The sequence below is a fragment of the Ovis aries genome, chromosome 14, assembly GCF_016772045.2.
Source record: "Ovis aries strain OAR_USU_Benz2616 breed Rambouillet chromosome 14, ARS-UI_Ramb_v3.0, whole genome shotgun sequence".
NCBI classification, from domain to species: domain Eukaryota; kingdom Metazoa; phylum Chordata; class Mammalia; order Artiodactyla; family Bovidae; genus Ovis; species Ovis aries.
In genome coordinates, this window is record NC_056067.1 from 36,287,277 (window position 1) to 36,308,492 (window position 21,216).

The 21,216-nt window shown below is 33.9% G+C and overlaps 1 protein-coding gene across 19 annotated transcripts in view; it reads left to right on the forward strand.

Moving 5' to 3' along the window:
- Nucleotides 1–21,216, forward strand: part of NFAT5 (nuclear factor of activated T cells 5) — a 185,602-nt gene that overhangs the window by 138,841 nt on the left and 25,545 nt on the right. For 9 of the 19 annotated variants that reach the window (XM_060398434.1, XM_027978128.2, XM_027978129.2 and 6 more), the window contains 6 exons: nt 1,028–1,586; nt 6,483–6,675; nt 8,772–8,962; nt 10,435–10,607; nt 20,558–20,692; nt 20,819–20,871. In XM_060398434.1, the coding sequence (XP_060254417.1) occupies nt 1,028–1,586; nt 6,483–6,675; nt 8,772–8,962; nt 10,435–10,607; nt 20,558–20,692; nt 20,819–20,871 (1,304 nt within the window). Of the gene's footprint in view, nt 1–514; nt 577–1,027; nt 1,587–3,215; nt 3,331–6,482; nt 6,676–8,771; nt 8,963–10,434; nt 10,608–20,557; nt 20,693–20,818; nt 20,872–21,216 lie in introns of those variants that run through there. The other 10 variants (XM_042231860.2, XM_042231859.2, XM_042231862.2 and 7 more) reach the window with 4 other exon arrangements.

Sequence of the window (21,216 nt, forward strand, 5' to 3'; positions counted from 1 at the left end):
TTCTCTCCAGAGATTTTATTTTTCTGTTCAACTCTTTTTCATTAGACTTCAGTCAATAAAATGTACTGTTTACTCACTTGAAGAAATTCTCTTAGCAGTTAAAATCAAGTAGACCTTTTAAAGAGAGAGTAAATGGACAGTGGTAACCAAGTGCTGAATGTCTAATCAAGTACTTTACAAGAAAAATCTATCCATAAATAAGTCTTTCCTCTGTTTTTCATTCTGCCACAAAGGATGGTATTATTAGAGATCATGGTTTTGAACTGCCACTTCTAACTTCTGGAGACCCTCTGTAGTTAACTTGCTTATCTTCTGCAGCCCAGCCTGTTCCAAATCAGACCTTTTTCATTTTTATTCTTCTAGATTTTAAAATAATCATAGTTACGGTACCAGTTCCATTTTGCCTTCAATTCAGTTGATTATATATTTTTTCTATTTATTTCTCATTTTATAATTGATATCTGGAATAATCAGCAGCTCTTTTCTCATTTATTTTCTCATATTTTTATTCCAGGATTTGCCTCTGAAGCAGGGAGTGTCTGCATTAAAAATGACCTGTAGTTCTCTGCTTCATAGGTTAGAAACTTATTTTAATATTTTGTGGCTAAGCACAGTCCCACTTTTCAAATTCTATAATGAATTATTTAATTGGCATTGAATGTGGACCACAAGCATATATTTCATATTGGGTTTTTTTTTTTATTATTTTAAATGATTAAAATTCAATAGAAATATCCAGCTGAGGCAATAAAAGCTTTATTCTTGCTTTACAGCTTAAAACATTAAATTAGATTTTTAAAAATCTATCAATTATAACAAGTAAAATAATGCTATTTTGGCATTTTTTTTAAATTGTGCTTTTTTAGGCCTTGTATTGCTTGAAGCATTTATATTCTAAAACTTAACCAAATTCCAACTATTCATTATGGGGAAAACAATCAGTTCACAAATCACTTTTCATTGGGACTGCTAGCCAGCGTAGGTTGAAACATGTATAGTGTATTTACTCTTAAATTGTATACTGCAGATGCTTCTTCAGCTCCCTCCTCTTCCTCCATGGGCGGTGCTTGCAGCTCCTTTACCACCTCTTCCAGCCCTACCATTTATTCTACCTCAGTCACCGACAGCAAGGCTATGCAAGTTGAGAGCTGCTCCTCAGCCTTGGGGGTAAGTAACCGAGGGGTAAGTGAAAAGCAGTTAACCAGTAACACAGTTCAGCAGCATCCATCAACACCGAAGAGGCACACAGTCTTGTACATCTCACCACCACCTGAGGACTTGCTGGATAACAGTCGGATGTCCTGCCAGGATGAGGGGTGTGGATTGGAATCTGAGCAGAGCTGCAGTATGTGGATGGAGGATTCCCCCTCCAACTTCAGTAACATGAGCACCAGTTCCTACAATGATAACACTGAGGTACCTCGTAAATCACGAAAACGAAATCCAAAGCAGAGGCCGGGGGTCAAACGACGAGATTGTGAAGAATCTAATATGGATATATTTGATGCCGACAGTGCCAAAGCACCTCACTATGTGCTTTCTCAGCTTACCACGGACAACAAAGGCAACTCAAAAGCAGGAAATGGGTTGGTATTCACATTTTTTTTAAAGTTCTCTCACCATTATGCAAAACAAAAAAATAAGTCATTCCTCATTTTTCTTAAAGGCTTAGCTCAAGTTTGCATCTAAAGCAAAGATACTAATTTTATCATTGATATGACATGAAAATTTTAACTTAAAATGATCAGGTTTCACAAAAGAAGATAATAAAATACCAGCAGATTTTGCCAGTAGGTATCTTAGTAAGGGTATGATTAAGTAGTAGAAAATGAAAATAATCTGTTTAAGAAATAACTTAAATTTCAGATGAATGTATACTTTAAAAGATTTTTAAAATATTTTTAGTCATTGAGATAGCTAGTAATGTTATGGCTCTAGCTAAAACAGACTTTTACAGAGGGCTAATTTGTTTTATCTTTCACATTGTCTCCCCCATATAATTCAGTTTATTTCCATTTTTATTTGATGAAATAATTTTCCTTTTATTTGATGAAAACAAAAAACTAAATTGATAGTTTGAGTCTCAATTTAGATTCATGTATTTATTTTAAGCTTTTTGTTTAATTTATTTTGCCAGTTTAGGATTTCTTTATAAATAAATATATCACTTTTTTCTATGATTCTGGGTTATGTATTTAAAGTGTAATAGAACAGAATCAGAAAACTATTTTGAGTTTTAATTCATTTCTGCCAGTTTACAACACATACTTAATATATTTCAGTAGCTATATTACAGTATGTTCACTTCTTAAAGTACAGAATCCTGTGACTTAACTTTCTAATTCCTTTGATACTTTCATTGTAACATTTAATTGCTAGACTTCTGATTACATTTTCCTACAGTATATTCAGTGTAGTTTGATAAAGTTTAACTTACTGGATCTTGAGAGATTACTTTTTTGGATGGTCTTTTAGTTGACCAGGATCTCCTACAAGTTTAGGTTGTCACAGAATATGATGGAGATGCTTTTGATTGGTTCATTATTTGATTACATAATTGGTGGATTTTTAGATAAAAATCTGATTGAGAGTTACAGAGAATATCTTTAGTTTCTTAAACTTGTCCTTAAATATTTTCTCAGTATATTTTAAAAGTAATATCTACCATTTAAGCAGTGATTATTCTATACTACTCTCTTCTCTTCTCTGATCTAAAACTCCTTTGGGGTGATGAAGTTAAATAAAAAATGCCCATTACTCCTTTGGGGTGATGTAGTTAAATAAAAATGCCCATTTAAGTATTTTTCATTTTTAGAAAGTTCAGGTTAAGAAATTATCTAAAAAATGTTTATATACCCTTTACAAAAGTATTGCTGTTAGCAGAGTCCTAACAATTATAGGACATTTTGTAGAACTATGACCTGTAGAATAATGCTCTGAAACATAGTAGCTTAGATATAAAAGGTACATATGTGTCTGTCGTTAAATACAGGTATGTGTTTATTTGGGCTTCTGTGGAGAAGTGGGTTTTTTTTTTAAGTTCCATAAGAGAGATTTTCATTTTTATACTGAAAAAATGTTAAAGTTCAGATGAAGAACAAATAAAATTTTGACTTAACAGTTAGTCAACACACATGATTTGCAGTTGCTGTTAAAAAGATATCTTGACACATCTTTTCTGCTTCTGCTTTTGTATGATAGATATATCTTAGAAATGATTTGAGGTTACCCAGGGAAAGTATAATAACATTTGTCAAGACAAAATCTCTCATGAAATAATTCATGGAACAGAAACTCATCAAGCAGCAGAAGAAATGTCCAGCTTCTTAGGTAATGGAAAAACATTTGACACTAGCCTATGAAAATGATGGAAGAAGTTTAAACTTTGAATTTATAAGAACTATATTGAGGAAAGGATAAAACCATATGTAAATATAAAAAAAATAGATCTTTGGAAACAATTGTTAAGAGAATCTCAAAAAAAAAGTTCATAGATGTTAGAAAATGAAAGACATTTTGCCATAAAATTTCAATTTATATAAAGCTACATTATAGAAAATACACTCTCAAATATTTTGGTACAGCAATTTTTATTTATCTTCAAGATAGAAATAGCATTTTGTATAATTAAAATGTTAAATGAAAGAATTTGCTAAGAAAACAAAACTTTTTAAAAAACTACTCAGTTATTTAAGCATTCCATATTTTCCTTAAATTCTTCACCTAAATATCCTGAGAATCAGTAGCCCAGTGTCTCTTCTAGATATTCCTAGAAATTAAGATATGATATATGTGAAACTGTTTTAGGCATTTTGTAGTAAAAATTATTTTTGTGACAGGCAACCAGACTGATGGGCAGCACAAAGGAATTAAAGTGTCATTTTAAGACTTCTGAATGGAATATGGCAAGATAGTGGATTTTCTTTTTAGATAGTTAATTTAAAAGTAAAATCCCATACAAATAGCTGCTATTTTCTTATTTTTTCCTTAAGCCATAATGCAGTAAAAATTAGTAATTTGAATGAATACTTTTCTAATAATTAGTTGATGTTCTGTTTTATACAGCTTGATATCTAAATATGTGTGCATTCCATTTTTACATTTAAACCTAGAGAATAAAGTTAGTTTTAAGGGCTTTTAAAAGTATCATTTCAGAAACGGATTACCTGTGTTGTTCTTTAAACCATAATGTGTATACTTCATTAACTTAATAGTTTTCATCCCAAACGAAATGTTTTAGTGAAATAATCAAGCTTAGTATCTTATTTATCCTCATAAATATTGCTTTGGCTAGCATAAGTGAATACAAAAGCTATATCTTGCCAAATTAATGATGTGCTACAGTTTCCTTATATTTCAGACTAAAAGTCTTCTACTTTTCATTGTCAAGTTAATAGATATTACTTACAAACATTTGAAAAATGCAGAAAAATAGATAAGAAATCATCTATAATCTAGTAAATCAATACAACTAATTTCTTTTAGTCCCTTTCAGTGCATATTTGGGGATGTTTTTATATGGTTTGAGTGAATATTTTTGCTTTTATTTTTAAATTAAAAAAAATTTTTTTTGACCACACTGTGCAGCTTGTGGGATCTTTGTTCACCAACCAGGGATTAAACCCTCACCCCCTGCACTGGGAGCACAGTCTTAACCACTGGACTGCCAGAGGAGTCCCTGCTTTGATTTTTCAAATGATTAAAAAATAGTATCACTATAGAATTTCATATGCAAAATACTGTATTCACTGCAAAGATTTGAGTTTCTACCCAGAATAATGAAAAAATAGAATTTATTGCCCTTTGTTTTGACTTTGAGTCCATACTTTGGTTTATAGAATTTTTTCTTCCGGGGCCTTTTAAATTACTTATACAGGTAATCTTTGACTTAATTGTGTCAAACTTCATCAACAAGTTTGCCTTCATCAGCAAATACTTTTTAAGCATCCTTTGTTTTGGGAATTGTGCAAGGTTTAAAGGAATATGAAGATGACTGAGCAAAGTACTTCCCCCTCAGAACCCTTATTCTCAGTCAGTCTGACTGCATTCCTTTGCATCCCTTCTTCCCTCCATTCTTCTATCCCTTTCCTAGCCATGCGTTCACCCCAGTCCCAAATTCCACTGAGAATGTAGCATTTCCCTGTTTATTATTGACTACTGAGGCAACAATTTGATTAGAAATGACAGAGGTAGGGACTTCCCTGACAGTCCAGTGGTTAAAACTTCACCTTACAATGCAAGCAGTGCAGGTTTGATCCCTGGTCAGGAAACTAAGATCCCACATGCCTCAAGGCCAAAAAAATAAAAACCCAAAATATAAAACAGAAGCAATATTGTAACAAATTCAATAGAGTTTAAAAATAGTCCACATATTAAAAAAATTTTATTAAAAAAAAAGAAAGAAAATGGAGAGGTAAACATTGGAGCTAGGTTTTAGGCTGCTTAGCCACCTATGTTTGAAGTCATAATATTTCTCCTGGGACCTGTTTGCTTTTGGACAGGATTTTGGCCACAGTCATCTCTTGGATCCTGTATCTTCAATATGAGTGTAAACTTTAGGACTGGGAAAATCATGCCAAAAGCATTGTAGGCCCTGACTCTGTTTTTAAATATACATAGGTAATTTTTAAACTATAGTATTGTTTACTGTTTATTTTTATCACATATTTACAGTACTTCAGATTAAATGTATTGACCTGAAGTCCTAACCACCACTTGAAATATTTCTTCGACCATACATTCTGCATAGCAAACGCAGGATACATCAGTAAACACTGGAAACCCAACTTAAAAAAATAAGTTAAATTGCCTATCTATAAAGCCCAGATTATACATTTTTTATATGCTAAAGGCTTTACTTATTTAATCACAAATGAAAATACTCTGAAAAATTAAGGCCTTTTATGTTTTGTTTTTCTTTTTGCTACCCCTACTTTTGCATTGCAAGACCTATTAGAAGATAATGATACTCTTGTAACTTTATATAACACTCACACATATATGTAATTTTTAAACTTTATTTTGACTGAAGTACAATGTGAAAGGTTACAGTGACATTAGCTATTCTCTTTCCTGTTATGCTTGGTTTATTGCATTCAGTCTTCCTTCCTCTTGCCATGCATATGCATTCTTTGTCTTCCCTGTCCAACTTTATTACAACATTCAATTTTTAGTTTTTTTAATTGAAGTATTTAGTTGATTTATAATGTTGTGCCAATCTCTGCTGTACAGCAAAGTGACTTAATGTGTGTGTGTGTATATATATATATATATACACACACACACATATATTCTTTTTAATTACAAAGTTTTAAAAGATACTTTGCTTATGGAATGTATCATTCCTTAGGCTGTATTTATTTTGTCAGTAAGGTAATTAGTTGTTTTTAATGTTATTGCCTGTTCTCTTTCTTCCTTTATCTTGGATGACTTTTGTAGAAAACTTTTTGATACTTTTTCCACTTTGTGCTTTGATTTCTCAGAACATTGGAAAACCAAAAAGGAACTGGAGTAAAGAAGAGTCCTATGTTATGTGGACAGTATCCTGTTAAAAGTGAGGGAAAGGAGCTGAAGATAGTTGTACAACCTGAGACCCAGCACAGAGCTCGGTACCTGACTGAGGGTAGTCGTGGCTCAGTAAAGGACAGAACACAGCAAGGCTTTCCTACAGTGAAGGTACTTTATTTTATTTAGCAGTAAATGAAGAATTGTATCCACTTTTATTCATTAGTTATTTTGTTTTTAACCAATAAAAGCTGTCAAATAAAACTAATCACTGTATATATTAGAAATTAAAGTAAAAGTCTGAATCATAAGCCAGATATTATTACTTTGATGTCATTTGAATTTTAGTTGAAATGGAAACAGAATGTGCTCTAACGAGTAAAATATATGGCAATCATGAACTATCTTCCCTTTATGTTTGACATTGGTAGCAACTCTTTTACATTCTTTCCAAACCTATATTTTAAAAATATTTTTTAAAAATCCAAATAAATATTGTAGAAATTATTGTGAACTTGGAAAATAAGGTTTTTGAGATGTCGAAAGCAATCAGGTCTACTCAGCTCTGAAAAGAGTTGGTTGATAGGTAACTTAAGTTTTCAGTTTGAAGTGAAGTGAAGTGAAGTCGCTCAGTCGTGTCCGACTCTATGCGACCCCGTGGACTGTTGCCCCCCAGGCTCCTCTGTCCGTGGGATTCTCCAGGCAAGAATACTGGAGTGGGTTACCATTGTATCAATTGAGTCTTTAGCTTTTCAGAACTTAGACTAAAAGGAAAAAGAAGGAGCAGTTAAATTTCAGCACCTGGCTTACCTTATTATAAAGACTTCCTCTCTTTGAAGACAAACCAAAATAAAAGTGGGTAGGGGATATTTAACAAGTGTTCTTACCCCTTGCAAAATACTAAACAGGGAGGAATTTTGGCTAGTCACAGGGTAGATTTTTGTAAATACAGTTCGTGTAAATGTTTTAGTTGAACATCATTTCATTGAACTGCCTTTCTTTTTATACATGAAAGAAATAATGGCAGAAACTTGAAATCAAGAAACTTACTCATGACCATTATAAGGTTGGTTAATAGTTACATGTACAGTATCATTTCTGCCCCTCTACTGCTCACCACACCAGTCCTTCTTTAGTCCCCCAAACTGAGGACAAGTAACAGGCAAGTGAAACATTTAAATTACACTTTATGTAAATATTTGTTTAGCCAGACATTTTGATAGTTTGAAATTTTTAACCTAACTGCTCTGGCTTTAAGTAAGTTTTATCTAAGTACTTGTCTATAGAAGTATTGTTAGATTAATTGCCTGTAATAAGGGATGAATTGCCTGATATTAAAAGTTTATTTATTCACTCATTCAACAGATATGGTACCCTTCTATGTGTCAGACACTGTTCTGTGGTACTGCTGACTTACAGCTTGGGTAGACTGCTTATTTGCCTGGTTATTTGACTCATTATGATACCATAGATACTGAGATACAGCTATTCTTGAATAAAAAACATTCATGAGTTATTTTTAAGCACTTTGATGTGCATTGTACAAGTTATTTTGTGATTTTCTATGTTCTGTATTAGCAGCTTCAATGTTTAACTATAAACCTTATCAAGAACCCAATTTATTTATTTGTCAGCATACAAACTGTGATTTAATTGCGACCTGTAAATGACCCATAGGTCCTGGTTTGAACCAGCAGTTTTTCATATCATAATGTTCTGGCCCATGATTTTATAATGTTGCATATATGCATCTAGTCTATGAAAATAAGCCCCGTTCCTCTATTATTTATATAGCTGAAGGTCAAATGCTTTCCTACCCAATAACTTTCGCAGAGTAAAAATTTAGTAGGTGTACTCTTACTTGATGATGATGCCACTAACACAGCTCAGTGAATTTTCCGTTAGTGGTGGTGGTAAATCCTGAGTAACCCACATGCTTTGGCAGTCCACAAATTTATAAATACTTCAAAGGATTGTGTATTCATTCTCATTTGGTTGTAAAAATTAATTATAAATGATAATTTTTTATTACACATCTAAAATTTTAATTAAAATGTGATTGTTGCAGAACTAAAAGTTTTCTTGAAAAATATAGCTAATTCTCCTTATGAAAACATTTTTCCTCTGTTTTTCTGGAGGACTTATTTCTTTACTGTAATCCAGTTATAAATATAATGATATAAGACTTGACCTTAAGTGTTTGATTTTTACAGTTTGATTATTTGGAATGCTAATTAGTGTTTATGCTCCATGTTATCTCATTCCAGCTGGAAGGCCATAATGAACCAGTGGTGTTGCAGGTGTTTGTGGGCAATGACTCTGGTCGAGTGAAACCACATGGATTTTATCAGGCCTGCAGGGTAACTGGGCGAAATACAACTCCCTGCAAAGAAGTGGATATCGAAGGCACTACTGTTATAGAAGTTGGCCTTGATCCAAGCAACAATATGACATTGGCGTGAGTACTTACTAAAAATTTTTTTGTTAGTTCATTACACTGGTGCAATAGAAGGAAAAGTTTTTAGTTTGTAATGTAAATATAAAAGATTTTTAGTTTTAAGCATTGCAAATAAAAAGAATAGATTATGGCAGAATTGTAATGGGGGAAATGAATTCTTGCCCTTTGCTAGAGAATTCCCCTAGTGAAAAGCAAGGATATAAAAGCAAGGTGGAATGCTGGCTTTTTGCAAAATAATATAGACTTATATGTTGGTTTTATAATATTAACATTAAAAACTAAAATTACAACCAATTTGATTTGCTTTCCTAAATTCCACTTTTGTAGTGTTTGCAGTAGAAACTGACAGACATCATTCGTGGTGTCTTTAACCAGTCTTGGAATGAAAAAGCATATTGTTAGTCTAAATTTACCTTCTGTTTTCCTGTGTTTAAAAAAAAATGATGTCCTATGATTACCTATTTTTCATGTTAACGCATTTTCATTTCCTGAAATATATTACAAGTGTTAAGGATGTAAATTAAAATATTTTTTCCTTAACCCTTTTGTTGAGAACCTTTAATCTGAAAGATGAACTTAACAGCAGCAAATATTGATATGGGATAGACCTTGTTGTAATTATTTGTATTGGATAGCTAAAGACTTTTCTTTACTTGGTGTTTTTTTTTTTAAAGCTATTTTGAATAAGAGGGAAATAATAAGTTGGAAAAGGGAAGTTTTGAAACATATTTAATAAAGATTTTTTTTAACTTTTGAGATTATAAAAGTAAATGTATATGGTGGAAGATAGAGAGTTACTGATTATAAAAATAGTACTTATTCCTTATAAGGTGAAAACAGAATAAATTTTTAAAATTAGTAAAAATAGTAATAATAAAAAGCTAAAAACATACTCCTCAAATGCCAACTTCCAACTTAATAGAACTAAATACAATTTTGACATTTATTTTTTCATCCTTTTTTCTGATAAAATGAGATGATAATCTACTCACTGCTCTGTAACCTACTCTTCACTTACTATGAGCATTTTCCCATAACATTAACTATTTAAAGTGTACATTTTAATGGCTATACAGTGTTTCATTTTGGGGGGAGATAGTTGCTAGTTTTTTTCCAAGTAAAATCTGTTCCTTATTTTAATATCTGAATTAGGTACAAAAAGGAAGAGGAAATTAAATTTAATTTAATTTTTTAAAGCAAAAGTGTCTCTTATAAACCATAACTTATGTTCAGATTTTAAAATGGTGATTTCTATGCTATTTTTTCCCATAATTATTATAAATAAAAAGTTGACCAGAGAAGTTATGATTATTTAGAATTTATACTTCTCTATTTTAAAAAATTTGGAATAATTATATTACATATTCAAAAATTAATAAAGAAGCAAATTATACTTAAAAAGAAAATGTTTAAGAATATATTACTATTTATACAGCAGAAAATATCAATTAATATATTTTTTTCTGTATTAGGGTTGACTGCGTAGGGATATTGAAATTGAGGAATGCTGATGTTGAAGCCAGAATAGGAATTGCTGGTTCCAAGAAAAAGAGCACTCGTGCCAGATTGGTTTTTCGAGTTAATATCACAAGGAAAGATGGCTCCACTTTGACACTGCAAACACCCTCTTCTCCAATTTTATGTAGTAAGTAAGAAAATATGAAGACATTAAATATATAGAGGGTTTTTTTCCATTTTCTGTTTATCGTTCAGATATCTCTAAATTTCAGTTGTATTACATACTCGAGCTTATGGTCATGAAAACTTTGCAACGTTTTAAAAGCTATAGTCAAGTTTTCTAGACTAAACTAAAGGTGGGTAATTTCTAGTAAGATTCAGAAGTATGTAGCATTTTGTAGTTTCCTGTTAATCTTATACTGATATAAAAAGTAATTTGAATAGTTTGCCTAAGTAAATTACAAATCTGAAGGATTTTCACAGCATCTTCATTTTGTGGTAAATTGCTGTGATACTAAGTGTTTTGTGTTAGAACATAAGGAAACAGAAAGGTAAGCAGAACTTTGTAAATATATTAGCAGTGAGAGTTCTGATTACAAATTCAAGTGCTGTAGTATAATGGGAAATTAAATTGTTACTTTGCTGACCTTGGCATAGAAAATAAATGATGTGTATATGTGTGTATTTAAATTCAGTCATGTTGTATGTGCCTCACCATATAGTCTGGTTTCCTTGTAATGAGTATAAGTACAAGTAATACATAGGAAAATTTTTTCCTTTGTACATCCCTTAAGAAGATTTTCATTAAGTATTATGTTCTTTGGCCTTGCTTCTGAATTCAGAAAAGCAGAAGATACTGAGTGAATTCCATTTACTTAAATTTCCTATTGGATGGTTATGAGTATTATGACCTTGGTACCCCCAGACACTTACGAAGCCTTTGTTATTTAATTGTAGCTTAGTTTTGTCAGCTTATTCACCCTTACAGTAAATCTTATTTTTCCCTTCCTTTTAATTCATTTCAGATGTGAATACCTATACGTTAGCTTGGCAAACACCCTTGTTTTAAAAGAGTAGTAGTAAATATATTTGTGATCTCAAGAGAACTCAGAAGACTTCTGTTTTTCATTACTATGAAAATTTTGTTATGGTATTAGTGTTTCCTTGGACTATTTCTGGATAATGTTCACTTATAAATATGCTCCTTTTAAAGTTTGAAGATTCCATGTCCATTCTGTTGTGTTCAGATAGGGACAGAAGAAATAATCTGTAGATGGTTTATTGAATTCTGAAGTTTTTCTAATATGGGTGCTAGTTTACTGTAAATCACAATATGTCTCAACTTGAATATTATAAGGATGGAATTTCAATTTTAGTGGGGTACATGCAGTTCTTCCTTCATGTGATCTAATACTTTGAGCATGACCATAGCCACTCTCTGAAGACCAGATCCAGGAGATGCTAGATAATTCAGATCATACTGCCTTAGCAGGAACTGAGAGATGGTTGTCAACTTTATTTCATTTTATTGTTAAATTATTTATTTTAATTGGAGGCTAATTACTTTACTATGGTGCCGTACATCAACATGAATCAGCCATGAGTGTACATGTTTCCCCCCAACCTCAAACCCACTTCAACTTTATTTTATTAATAATTATTTCTTCTTTCAGTATGTTTATTTCTTTATTTCCTATTTAATTGAAGTATTGTTAAAATATAAATATAAATGTATCCAGCCAAAGATAGAAAATATAAAAGAAACAGAAAACATGATTTTCTGAAATTTTTCATCTATAGTTATAATTTTCATTTGTTAATTATCACCATTAATGGTAATATGTTAATATGTTCATGTTGCAAAAAGTGTTATCTCCCTTGGAAGATGTGTCTGGGTGAATATGATAGTCCTAAGAAGCAGCAGCATACAGTGGAAGGCATATAGAGCTAATAATAAAAATTGCCATATTTTGAGCTCTTCACAGTATGCCAGAGATTTTATTAACAATTTTATAAGCATTATGTCATTTACCCTCACCATTGCCTTTTATTGTTTCTGTCCTACAGTTGATGAAACTGAGACTTAAATAACTTCCTCAAGGTCACATAGCTAGTATATAGTAAGATCAGGATTAAAAGCCTCCTTTTTAGCCATTGTGCTGTGTTGCCACCACAGTCACTTAAAATTTAGCAGTGCTAAAACAAAATTTGAATGATTCATTATACCCCAGCTATAGCCTCTGGATGGTTAGGACTATAGTTACAGTATGAAATTAAGTTAGAAAACTATTTACCTATGAGATTTGTGTTATGTAATTTATAGTTTTTTTATGAATTTAGAAAATAGATCTCAATTTATATTAGAGGATTTTGCTTGAGTACCTATATTATCCCTTCCATTTGCTTTTGTAAACGTCATTTATTATGGAGGTGTAGGATATATATTTTTACTCCTTTAGTTGACTATTTGGCATTTATATTGCCATCTGCTTGGTGAAATTGAATTAGATAAACTTGAGCAATACTTCCTTTTAAACTTTGCATTAATAATTCGTTAGAAATGGAATGGGAGGTAGAAGGAAACAGGAAGATGAGAGGTAAGTAGAAAGGAAGAGGGGCCAGAAGGTGCTAGAAGTGAAAGGGAGGAGAGGAAACAGATAATTGATCTTCTCTCTAGAGGCACTCAGTGGAAAGAAGGCCTAATGCCAGAATTCATGCTGTGCCTTGTGACCTTAGAAAAACAATCCTGCTTCTACTTGTTGGTTTAACAGTGGCCATTGGATCCATTTTCTTTTAGTTCGTTTATTTTTAAGGGGATAGAAGAATCCTCTCCTTTCACACCTTTAGATTTCTCCAGAAAATATATATATACTAGATCAAAGTAAAAATATCAATTTTCATACTTTTTTAGTATCTACCCTTCTATAATAATTTTTAATGTGGCAAAATTAATCATAGCTTTCTTGAATATAATGTTTTATCTTACTAATACTTACTGTATTAAGTCTTGCTAAAATTAACAAGTTCTTCCTTTACTTATTGCTGGCTCTTCCACAACTTTAGGGAACGACTAATATCATTACGTAAACTTTTGTTCTCTTCAGTTCAGTTCAGTTCAGTTGCTCAGTCATGTCTGACTCTTTGCGACCCCATGAATTGCAGCACGCCAGGCCTCCCTGTCTATCACCAGCTCCCGGAGTTCACTCATGTGCATCGGTCGGTGATGCCATCCAGCCATCTCATCCTCGGTCGTCCCCTTCTCCTCCTGCCCCCAATCCCTCCCAGCATCAGAGTCTTTTCCAATGAGTCAACTCTTCGCATGAGGTGGCCAAAGTACTGGAGTTTCAGCTTTAGCATCAGTCCTTCCAAAGAACACCCAGGATTGATCTCCTTCAGAATGGACTGGTTGGATCTCCTTGCAGTCCAAGGGACTCTCAAGAGTCTTCTCCAATACCACAGTTCAGAAGCATCAATTTCTTTGGTGCTCAGCCTTCTTCACAGTCCAGCTCTCACATCCATACATGACCACAGGAAAAACCATAGCCTTGACTAGACGGACCTTAGTTGGCAAAGTAATGTCTCTGCTTTTTAATATGCTGTCTAGGTTGGTCATCACTTTTCTTCCAAGGAGTACGTGTCTTTTAATTTCATGGCTGCAGTCACCATCTGCAGTGATTTTGGAGCCCCCAAAAATAAAGTCTGACACTGTTTTCACTGTTTCCCCATCTGTTTCCCATGAAGTGATGGGACCAGATGCCATGATCTTCGTTTTCTGAATGTTGAGCTTTAAGCCAACTTTTTCACTTTTCCTCTTTCACTTTCATCAAGAGGCTTTTTAGTTCTTTTTCACTTTCTGCCATAAGGGTGGTGTCATCTGCATATCTGAGGTTATTGATATTTCTCCCGGCAATTTTGATGCTTGTGCTTCTTCCAGCCCAGCATTTCTCATGATGTATTCTGCATATAAGTTAAATAAGCAGGGTGACAATATACAGCCCTTCTTCACAGACCTTAAAAAGGCTTTCTAATTCTTTTGACAGGTTGAAATATTTGCTTTGTTATTTTTCAGTATTCATATGTTCATTTTGTTTAGCTTTGTTTTTGAGGCTCCTATTTGAACAACATCTAAAAGCACATTGTTTTTTATAATACCAGAAAAGTGGCTGCTTTTTTCTGTTATAATTTTTTAAAGCAATGTGATCCCTTTAAAGAGGCAGCTTACTAATTTCTTAAAGGTAAAAATACAGCAGCTAATGCTTAAATAATCCTGACTTCAGTTCCATTTGGTATAGAGTATGTCCTGTTAGGTAACCACCAAATTTTTTTAACAGATAAGACTTTTTAAGGTCAAAGTTAAATTATCTTGAGGAGACTAGTTCTTTGTGTAATGTAAATACAAATATATAAAATAAACATTGTACCTTCAGAGGGGCCTCATTTGGCCATCTTAATGCCTTTTAATGCATAAAAGGGAAAAAGGAGATAGGAAAAAGTTTTGATAATCATGAGCAAAGTGGAGTTTCCATATAGTATTTTATAAGTGGGTAGAGGGGAGTATAGACTTTCCATTCATTTTGTTACTATAATATATTCATATAATTTTGCACCTCATACTGTTTTCTAATCAAAATAATATTTATCATATTTTTCTTGAATGTCATTTAAAAACAAGTATTTAGTTCCATTGTTACTCCAAAAAGTTATAAATTAATTCAGTTAGTTCTTTGTTTTAAAAGGGTATATGATTACCAGTGTATGACTGATAACTGTTTCCATCTGTTCATACGTTAACTCTGTGTTTCTAGACAGTATATATGTATATACAATCACAATTTTTTAAAACTCTTAGGCATTGCTGAAAATATTATTTGGCATTTAATTAGGATAAGATACTTGTTTGTATCAATAAATGAAAATAAATGATGCTAAAAGAAATAAACAACCAAAAGAAATCTAAGTGCTTATACAATGCAGTTTTACTTTTCCCTCATTTTATGATAATATTGGTTGCAGTTGAGGAACAGCTCCATTTTCTTTACTGTGGGAACCAGGCTTTAGAAGCTGCCTTTTTCTGGGATATTGCTATTTTTTTAGTGGAGGAAAAAAAGATGGTGCAGCCATGTGGAAATGGTAAAGCCTGGAAGTGGCACATTACTTCAGTTCACATTTCATTATATAAACAAGTCATGTGGCCAATCCTTAAATGAGTGTGGCAAGAATGACTTTGTGTGGAGCAAGAGTCTTCTGACAGAAAGAGCAGGCCTAGGGAAGACGGGGCAATAGATACTTTGACAATAGTAATTTCCCACATTACTTTCTTGTAAAGATAAAATTGATTATCAAATATATAAGTACCTAAGGAGAAAAAAACTTTAAAACCTTGGTTAAATTTTAGTTATTGTTGTTTAGTTGCTCAGTTGTGTCCGACTCTTTGTGATCCTGAGGACTGCAGCACGCCAGGCTTCTCTGTCCTTAACTTTCTCCCAAAGTTTGCTCAAACTCTTGTCCGTTTAGTCAGTGATGCCATCCAACCATCTCATCCTCTTTCACCCCCTTCTCCTCCTTCCTTCAGTCTTTCCCAGCATCAGCGTCTTTTTAAATGAGTCGGCTCTTTGCATCAGGTGGCCACAGTATTGGAGCTTCAGCTTCAGCCTCAGGCTTTCCAGTGAATATTCAGGGTTAATTTCTTTTAGGATTGACTAATTTGATCACCTTGCTGTCCAGGGAATTCTCAGGAGTCTTCTCCAGCAAAACATTTCAAAAGCATCCATTCTTTGGTGCTCAACCTTCTTTATGGTCCAACTCTCACATCCATACATGACTACTGGAAAAACTATAGCTTTGACTATACAGATCTTTGCTGGCAAAGTGATATCCCTTCTTTTTAATATGCTGTCTAGGTTTGTCATAGCTTTTCTTCCAAGGAGAAAGTGTCTTAATTTTGTGGCTGCAGTCTCTGTCCATAGTGATTTTGGAGCCCAAGAAAATACAGTCTGTCACTGTTTACACTTTTTCCCCCTCTATTTGCCATGAAGTGATGGGACCAGATGCTATGACCTTAGTTTTTTGAATGTTGTGTTTTAAGCCAGCTTTTTCACTCTCTTCTTTTACCTTCATCAAGAGGCTCTTTAGTTCCTCTTGTTTTCTTCCATTAAAGTAGTATCATCTGCAAATCTGAAGTTGTTGTTTAATTCTCCTGGAAGTCTTGATTCCAGCTTGTGATTCATCCAGCCTGGCATTTCGCATGATGTACTCGGCATAGAAGTTAAATAAGCAGGATAACAACATACAGCCTTGTCATACTCCTTTGCCAGTTTGAACCAGTCCATTGTTCCGTGTCTGGTTCTAACTGTTGCTTCTTGACACGCATGCAGGAATCTCAGAAGGCAGGTAAAGTAAAGTAGTCTGGTCCTCCCATCTCTCTAAGAATTTCCCACAGTTGTAATCCACACAGTCAAAGGCTTTAGTATATAGTCAGTGAAGCAGAAGTAGATGTTTTTCTGCAGTTCTCTTGCTTTTTTTATGATCCGACAGATGTTGGCAATTTGATCTCTGGTTCTTCTGCCTTTTCTAAGTCCAGCTTGTATATCTGGAAGTTCTCAGTTCACATACTACTGAAGCCTAGCTTGAAGGATTTTGAGTATTGCTAGCCTGTGAAATTGTATAGTAGTTTGAACAGTCTTTGGCATTGCCTTTATTTGAGATTGGATGAAAACTGACCTTTTCCAGTACTGTGACCACTGCTGAGTGTTCCAAATATGCTGACATATTGAGTACAGCACTTTAACAGCATCATCTTTTAGAATTTTAAATAGCTCGCTGGAATTCTATCAACTCCACTAGCTTTGTTCATAGTAATGCTTCCTAAAGGCCACTTGACTTCACACTTCAGAATGTCCACCTCTAGGTGAGTGTCCACACCATCATGGTTATCTGGATCATTAAGACCTTTTTTGTATAGCTCTTCTGTGTATTTTTGCCGATTCTTCTTAAACTGTTCTGCTTCTGTTAGGTCCTTGCTGTTTCTGTCCTTTATTGTGCCCGTCTTTGCATGAAATGTTCCCTTGGTATCTCCAGTTTTTTTGAAGAGGTCTTTAGTCTTTCCTGTTTTGTTGTTTTTCCTCTGTTTCTTTGCATTGTTCATTTAAGAAGGCTTTCTCATCTCTCCTCACTATTCTCTGGAACTGTACATTCAGTTGGTTATATCTTTCCCTTTCACCTTTAACTTCTCTTTCTTTCTTAGCGTGTAAGGCCTCCTCAGACAACCACTTTGCCTTCTAGCATTTCTTTTTCTTTGGGATGGTTTTAGGCACTGCTTTCTATAGTGTTAGAAAACTCCATCCATAGTTCTTTAGGCACTCTATCAGATCTAATTCCTTGAATCTACTTGTCACCTCCAGTGTATAATTGTAAGTGATTTGATTTACTGAGCATGGCCCTGCCCACCAAAGCAAGACCCAGCTTTCCCCACAGCCAGTCTCTCCCATCAGGAAGCTTGCACTAGCCTCTTAGCCTCATCCATCAGAGGGCAAACAGAAGAAGCAAGAGCTACAGTCCCACAACCTCCAGAATGAAAACCACAATCCCAGAAAGGTAACCAAAATCATCACATGAATCAGAGCTTTGTGTAACTCGAAGCTATGAGCTATGCTGACAGGGTCACTCAAGATGGATGGGTCATGGTGGAGAGTTCTGACAAAATGTGGTCCACTGGAGAAGGAAATGGCAGACCCCTCCAGTATTCTTGCTCAAGAACCCCATGAATAGTATGAAAAGGCAAGAAGATATGACACCAGAAGATGAGTCCCCCAGGTCGGTAGCTGTCCGACATGCTACTGGGGAATAGCAGAAAAATAGCTCCAGAAAGAATGAAGAGGCTAGGCCAAAGCAGAAACATTGCTGAGTTGTAGATGTGTCTGGTGGTGAAAGTAAAATCTGATGCTGTAAAGGAACCTGGAATGTTAGGTCCATGAATCAAGGAAAATTGGATAAGATCAAGCAGGAGATGGCAAGAGTGAACATTGGTATTTTAAGAATCAGTGAACTAAAATGAATGGGAATGGGTGAATTTAATTCAGATGACCATTATGTCTATTACTGTGGGCAAGAACCCCTTACAAGAAATGGAATAGCCCTCATAATCAACAGGAGAGTCCGAAATGCAGTACTTGGGTACAATCTCAGAAACAACAGAATGATCTCAGTTCGTTTGCAAGGCAAACCATTCAACATCACAGTAATCCAAATCTATGCGCCAACCACTGATGCCAAAGAAGCTGAAGTTGACCAGTTCTATGTAGACCTACAAGACTTCTAGAACTAACACCTAAAAAAGATTTTGCATCACAGGGGATTATAATGCAAAAGTAAGAAGTCAGACCTGGAGTAACAGACAAGTTTGGCCTTGGAGTACAAAATGAAGCAGGGCAAAGGCTAACAGAGTTTTGTCAAGAGAACACATTAGTCATAACAAACACCCTTCTTCCAGCAACTCAAGAGATGACTCTACACATGGACATCACCAGATGGTCAATACCGAAATCACATTGATGATATTCTTACAGCCAAAGAATATAGCTCACTCTATACAGTGAGCAAAAACAAGACCTGGGGCTGACTGTGGCTCAGATCATGAGCTCCTTATTGTAAAATTCAGGCTTAAATTAAAAAAAGTAGGGAAAACCAGTAGGCCATTCAGGTATGACCTAAATCAAATCCCTTATGATTATACAGTGGAAGTGACAAATAGATTCAAGGGATTAGATCTGGTAGACAGAATGCCTGAAGAACTATGGACAGAGGTTTGTAACATTCAACATGTATTAGACTATCTCATTAATTTAGAAGTTGATGAGTTATACAGCCATGTTTAAAATTACTTTTGCAGTATGTTATTAGGTATGTTGTTATATGTTATATATATAATATATATATTATATAATTAGTATGTTACTAGGATTTACTAAAACAACAAATAGTGTAATCTGTTTCAAAGTGCTTAATCTTAAAGGAGTAGTTTTATGAGTACCTAAAAGGTATGTATTTGCATTAACCAGTATTCCAGGGAGTAATCTGATAGAAACCTAGTCCTTGGGTGTCAGTATGAAAGAATGTTTCTGGGGTCAGAAATATTGAGAAAACTGTGTACTACACCCAGTTCTTGGATATTTATAGTGTACATCAGAATGTGAAATGTTTGGGGAAGTTTTAGAACCTATTTTACTAAACAGTACATATTAAATTTTCTTAAGAAAATTAGGAAGATTAGTAAGCCAGTTATAGTTTATTAGATCTGGCTTCTCCTCAGTACTTCTCCATCTCTTTGTTAATTTACTAGTGGTTAGTTAGTCTTTATAATTGAAAAACTAGTGTGTTTTATTTTTATCCTCAAGGTATGCTAATTCAGGGAGATCCTCTGGTAGAAAGAATTATTCTGAAATGGATTCAGTCTGTTTTCAGGTGTTCTTTTCATTTAGAGCCTCTAAGTCCTAGATCTGGATCCTTAAAGATACTCTTAATACCACCCAGAGGCTCACTTTGCCTCAGAAGTCTTGTGAAGGTGTAGCACAGCTAACATTTTTAAGGTTAGGATTGTGAGATGTCTATTATGAAATTGATTTTTTTTTGAATGTTAAAAACATGACCAAGTTCATATTTTACACCATTTTTTTTTTCATGTAATGAGAAAACAAAGATGACATGTAACTTTGCTTTCTGTTATGGTAAATTTTAATTTGCAGAATGAAAGTGAAAGTTGCTCAGTTGTGTCCAACTCTTTGCAATCCCAAGAGCTATAGCCTGCCAGGCTCCTCTGTCCATGGAACTCTCCAGGCCAGAATATTGGAGTGGGTAGGCATTCTCTTCTCCAGGGGATCTTTACCCAGGAATTGAACCCAGGTCTCCCGTGTTGCAGGTATATTCTTACACCCTCTGACCCACCAAGGATGCCCAAGAATACTGGAGTGGGTAGGCTATCCCAACCCAGGAATCAAACCGGGGTCTCCTGCATTGTAGAATAAAAGAAGGCAAATTCAAGGGTCAACAAAGACAACTTACAGAACTGAATAACTGAGAGTTGATTTTAGGTAAGAACTGTATTGGTGGTTCTTCTTATGGAATGCTTATATATACCTACAGCTCAACCAGCAGGAGTGCCAGAAATCTTAAAGAAGAGCTTGCATAGCTGTTCAGTGAAAGGAGAGGAAGAAGTATTTTTAATTGGCAAGAACTTTCTGAAAGGAACTAAAGTTATTTTCCAAGAAAATGTTTCTGGTAAGTAGGCATAACACTGCCTTAGAAATTGTTGGGTGTTTCATTTTGTTATAAAGATACAGTTGTAGCTACAAAGTAAAAAATTTTTCATAATTTTAGTAAGTCACTGTTTTTTATTTCAATCAGATGAAAACTCTTGGAAATCAGAAGCTGAAATTGATATGGAATTATTTCATCAGGTATAATTTAAACTTTTTATAGTTTGATTGTTTATTCTTTGAGAAACTGAGTTTTGCTCCAAGATTTTCCTAAGTCAACAGATTAAATTTCTTATTTATATGGAATTGATGTAAATCATTTAAAGTTTCTTTCTTGAGTTTCTTTAACTGAAATAGATTTATTCCATTGATGCTAGAAATGACAGTTCTGTATTTGAAAAGTTAAAAGCATGAGAAAATCACCATTATTAATAAACGAAACATGTCTTTCCTAATATTTATTTGCTATCTTTACCTGCTTTGGATTATCTTTGGATTATCTTCACATACTTTTTAATAAGAGAAACTTATTTACTGAGTACCTGC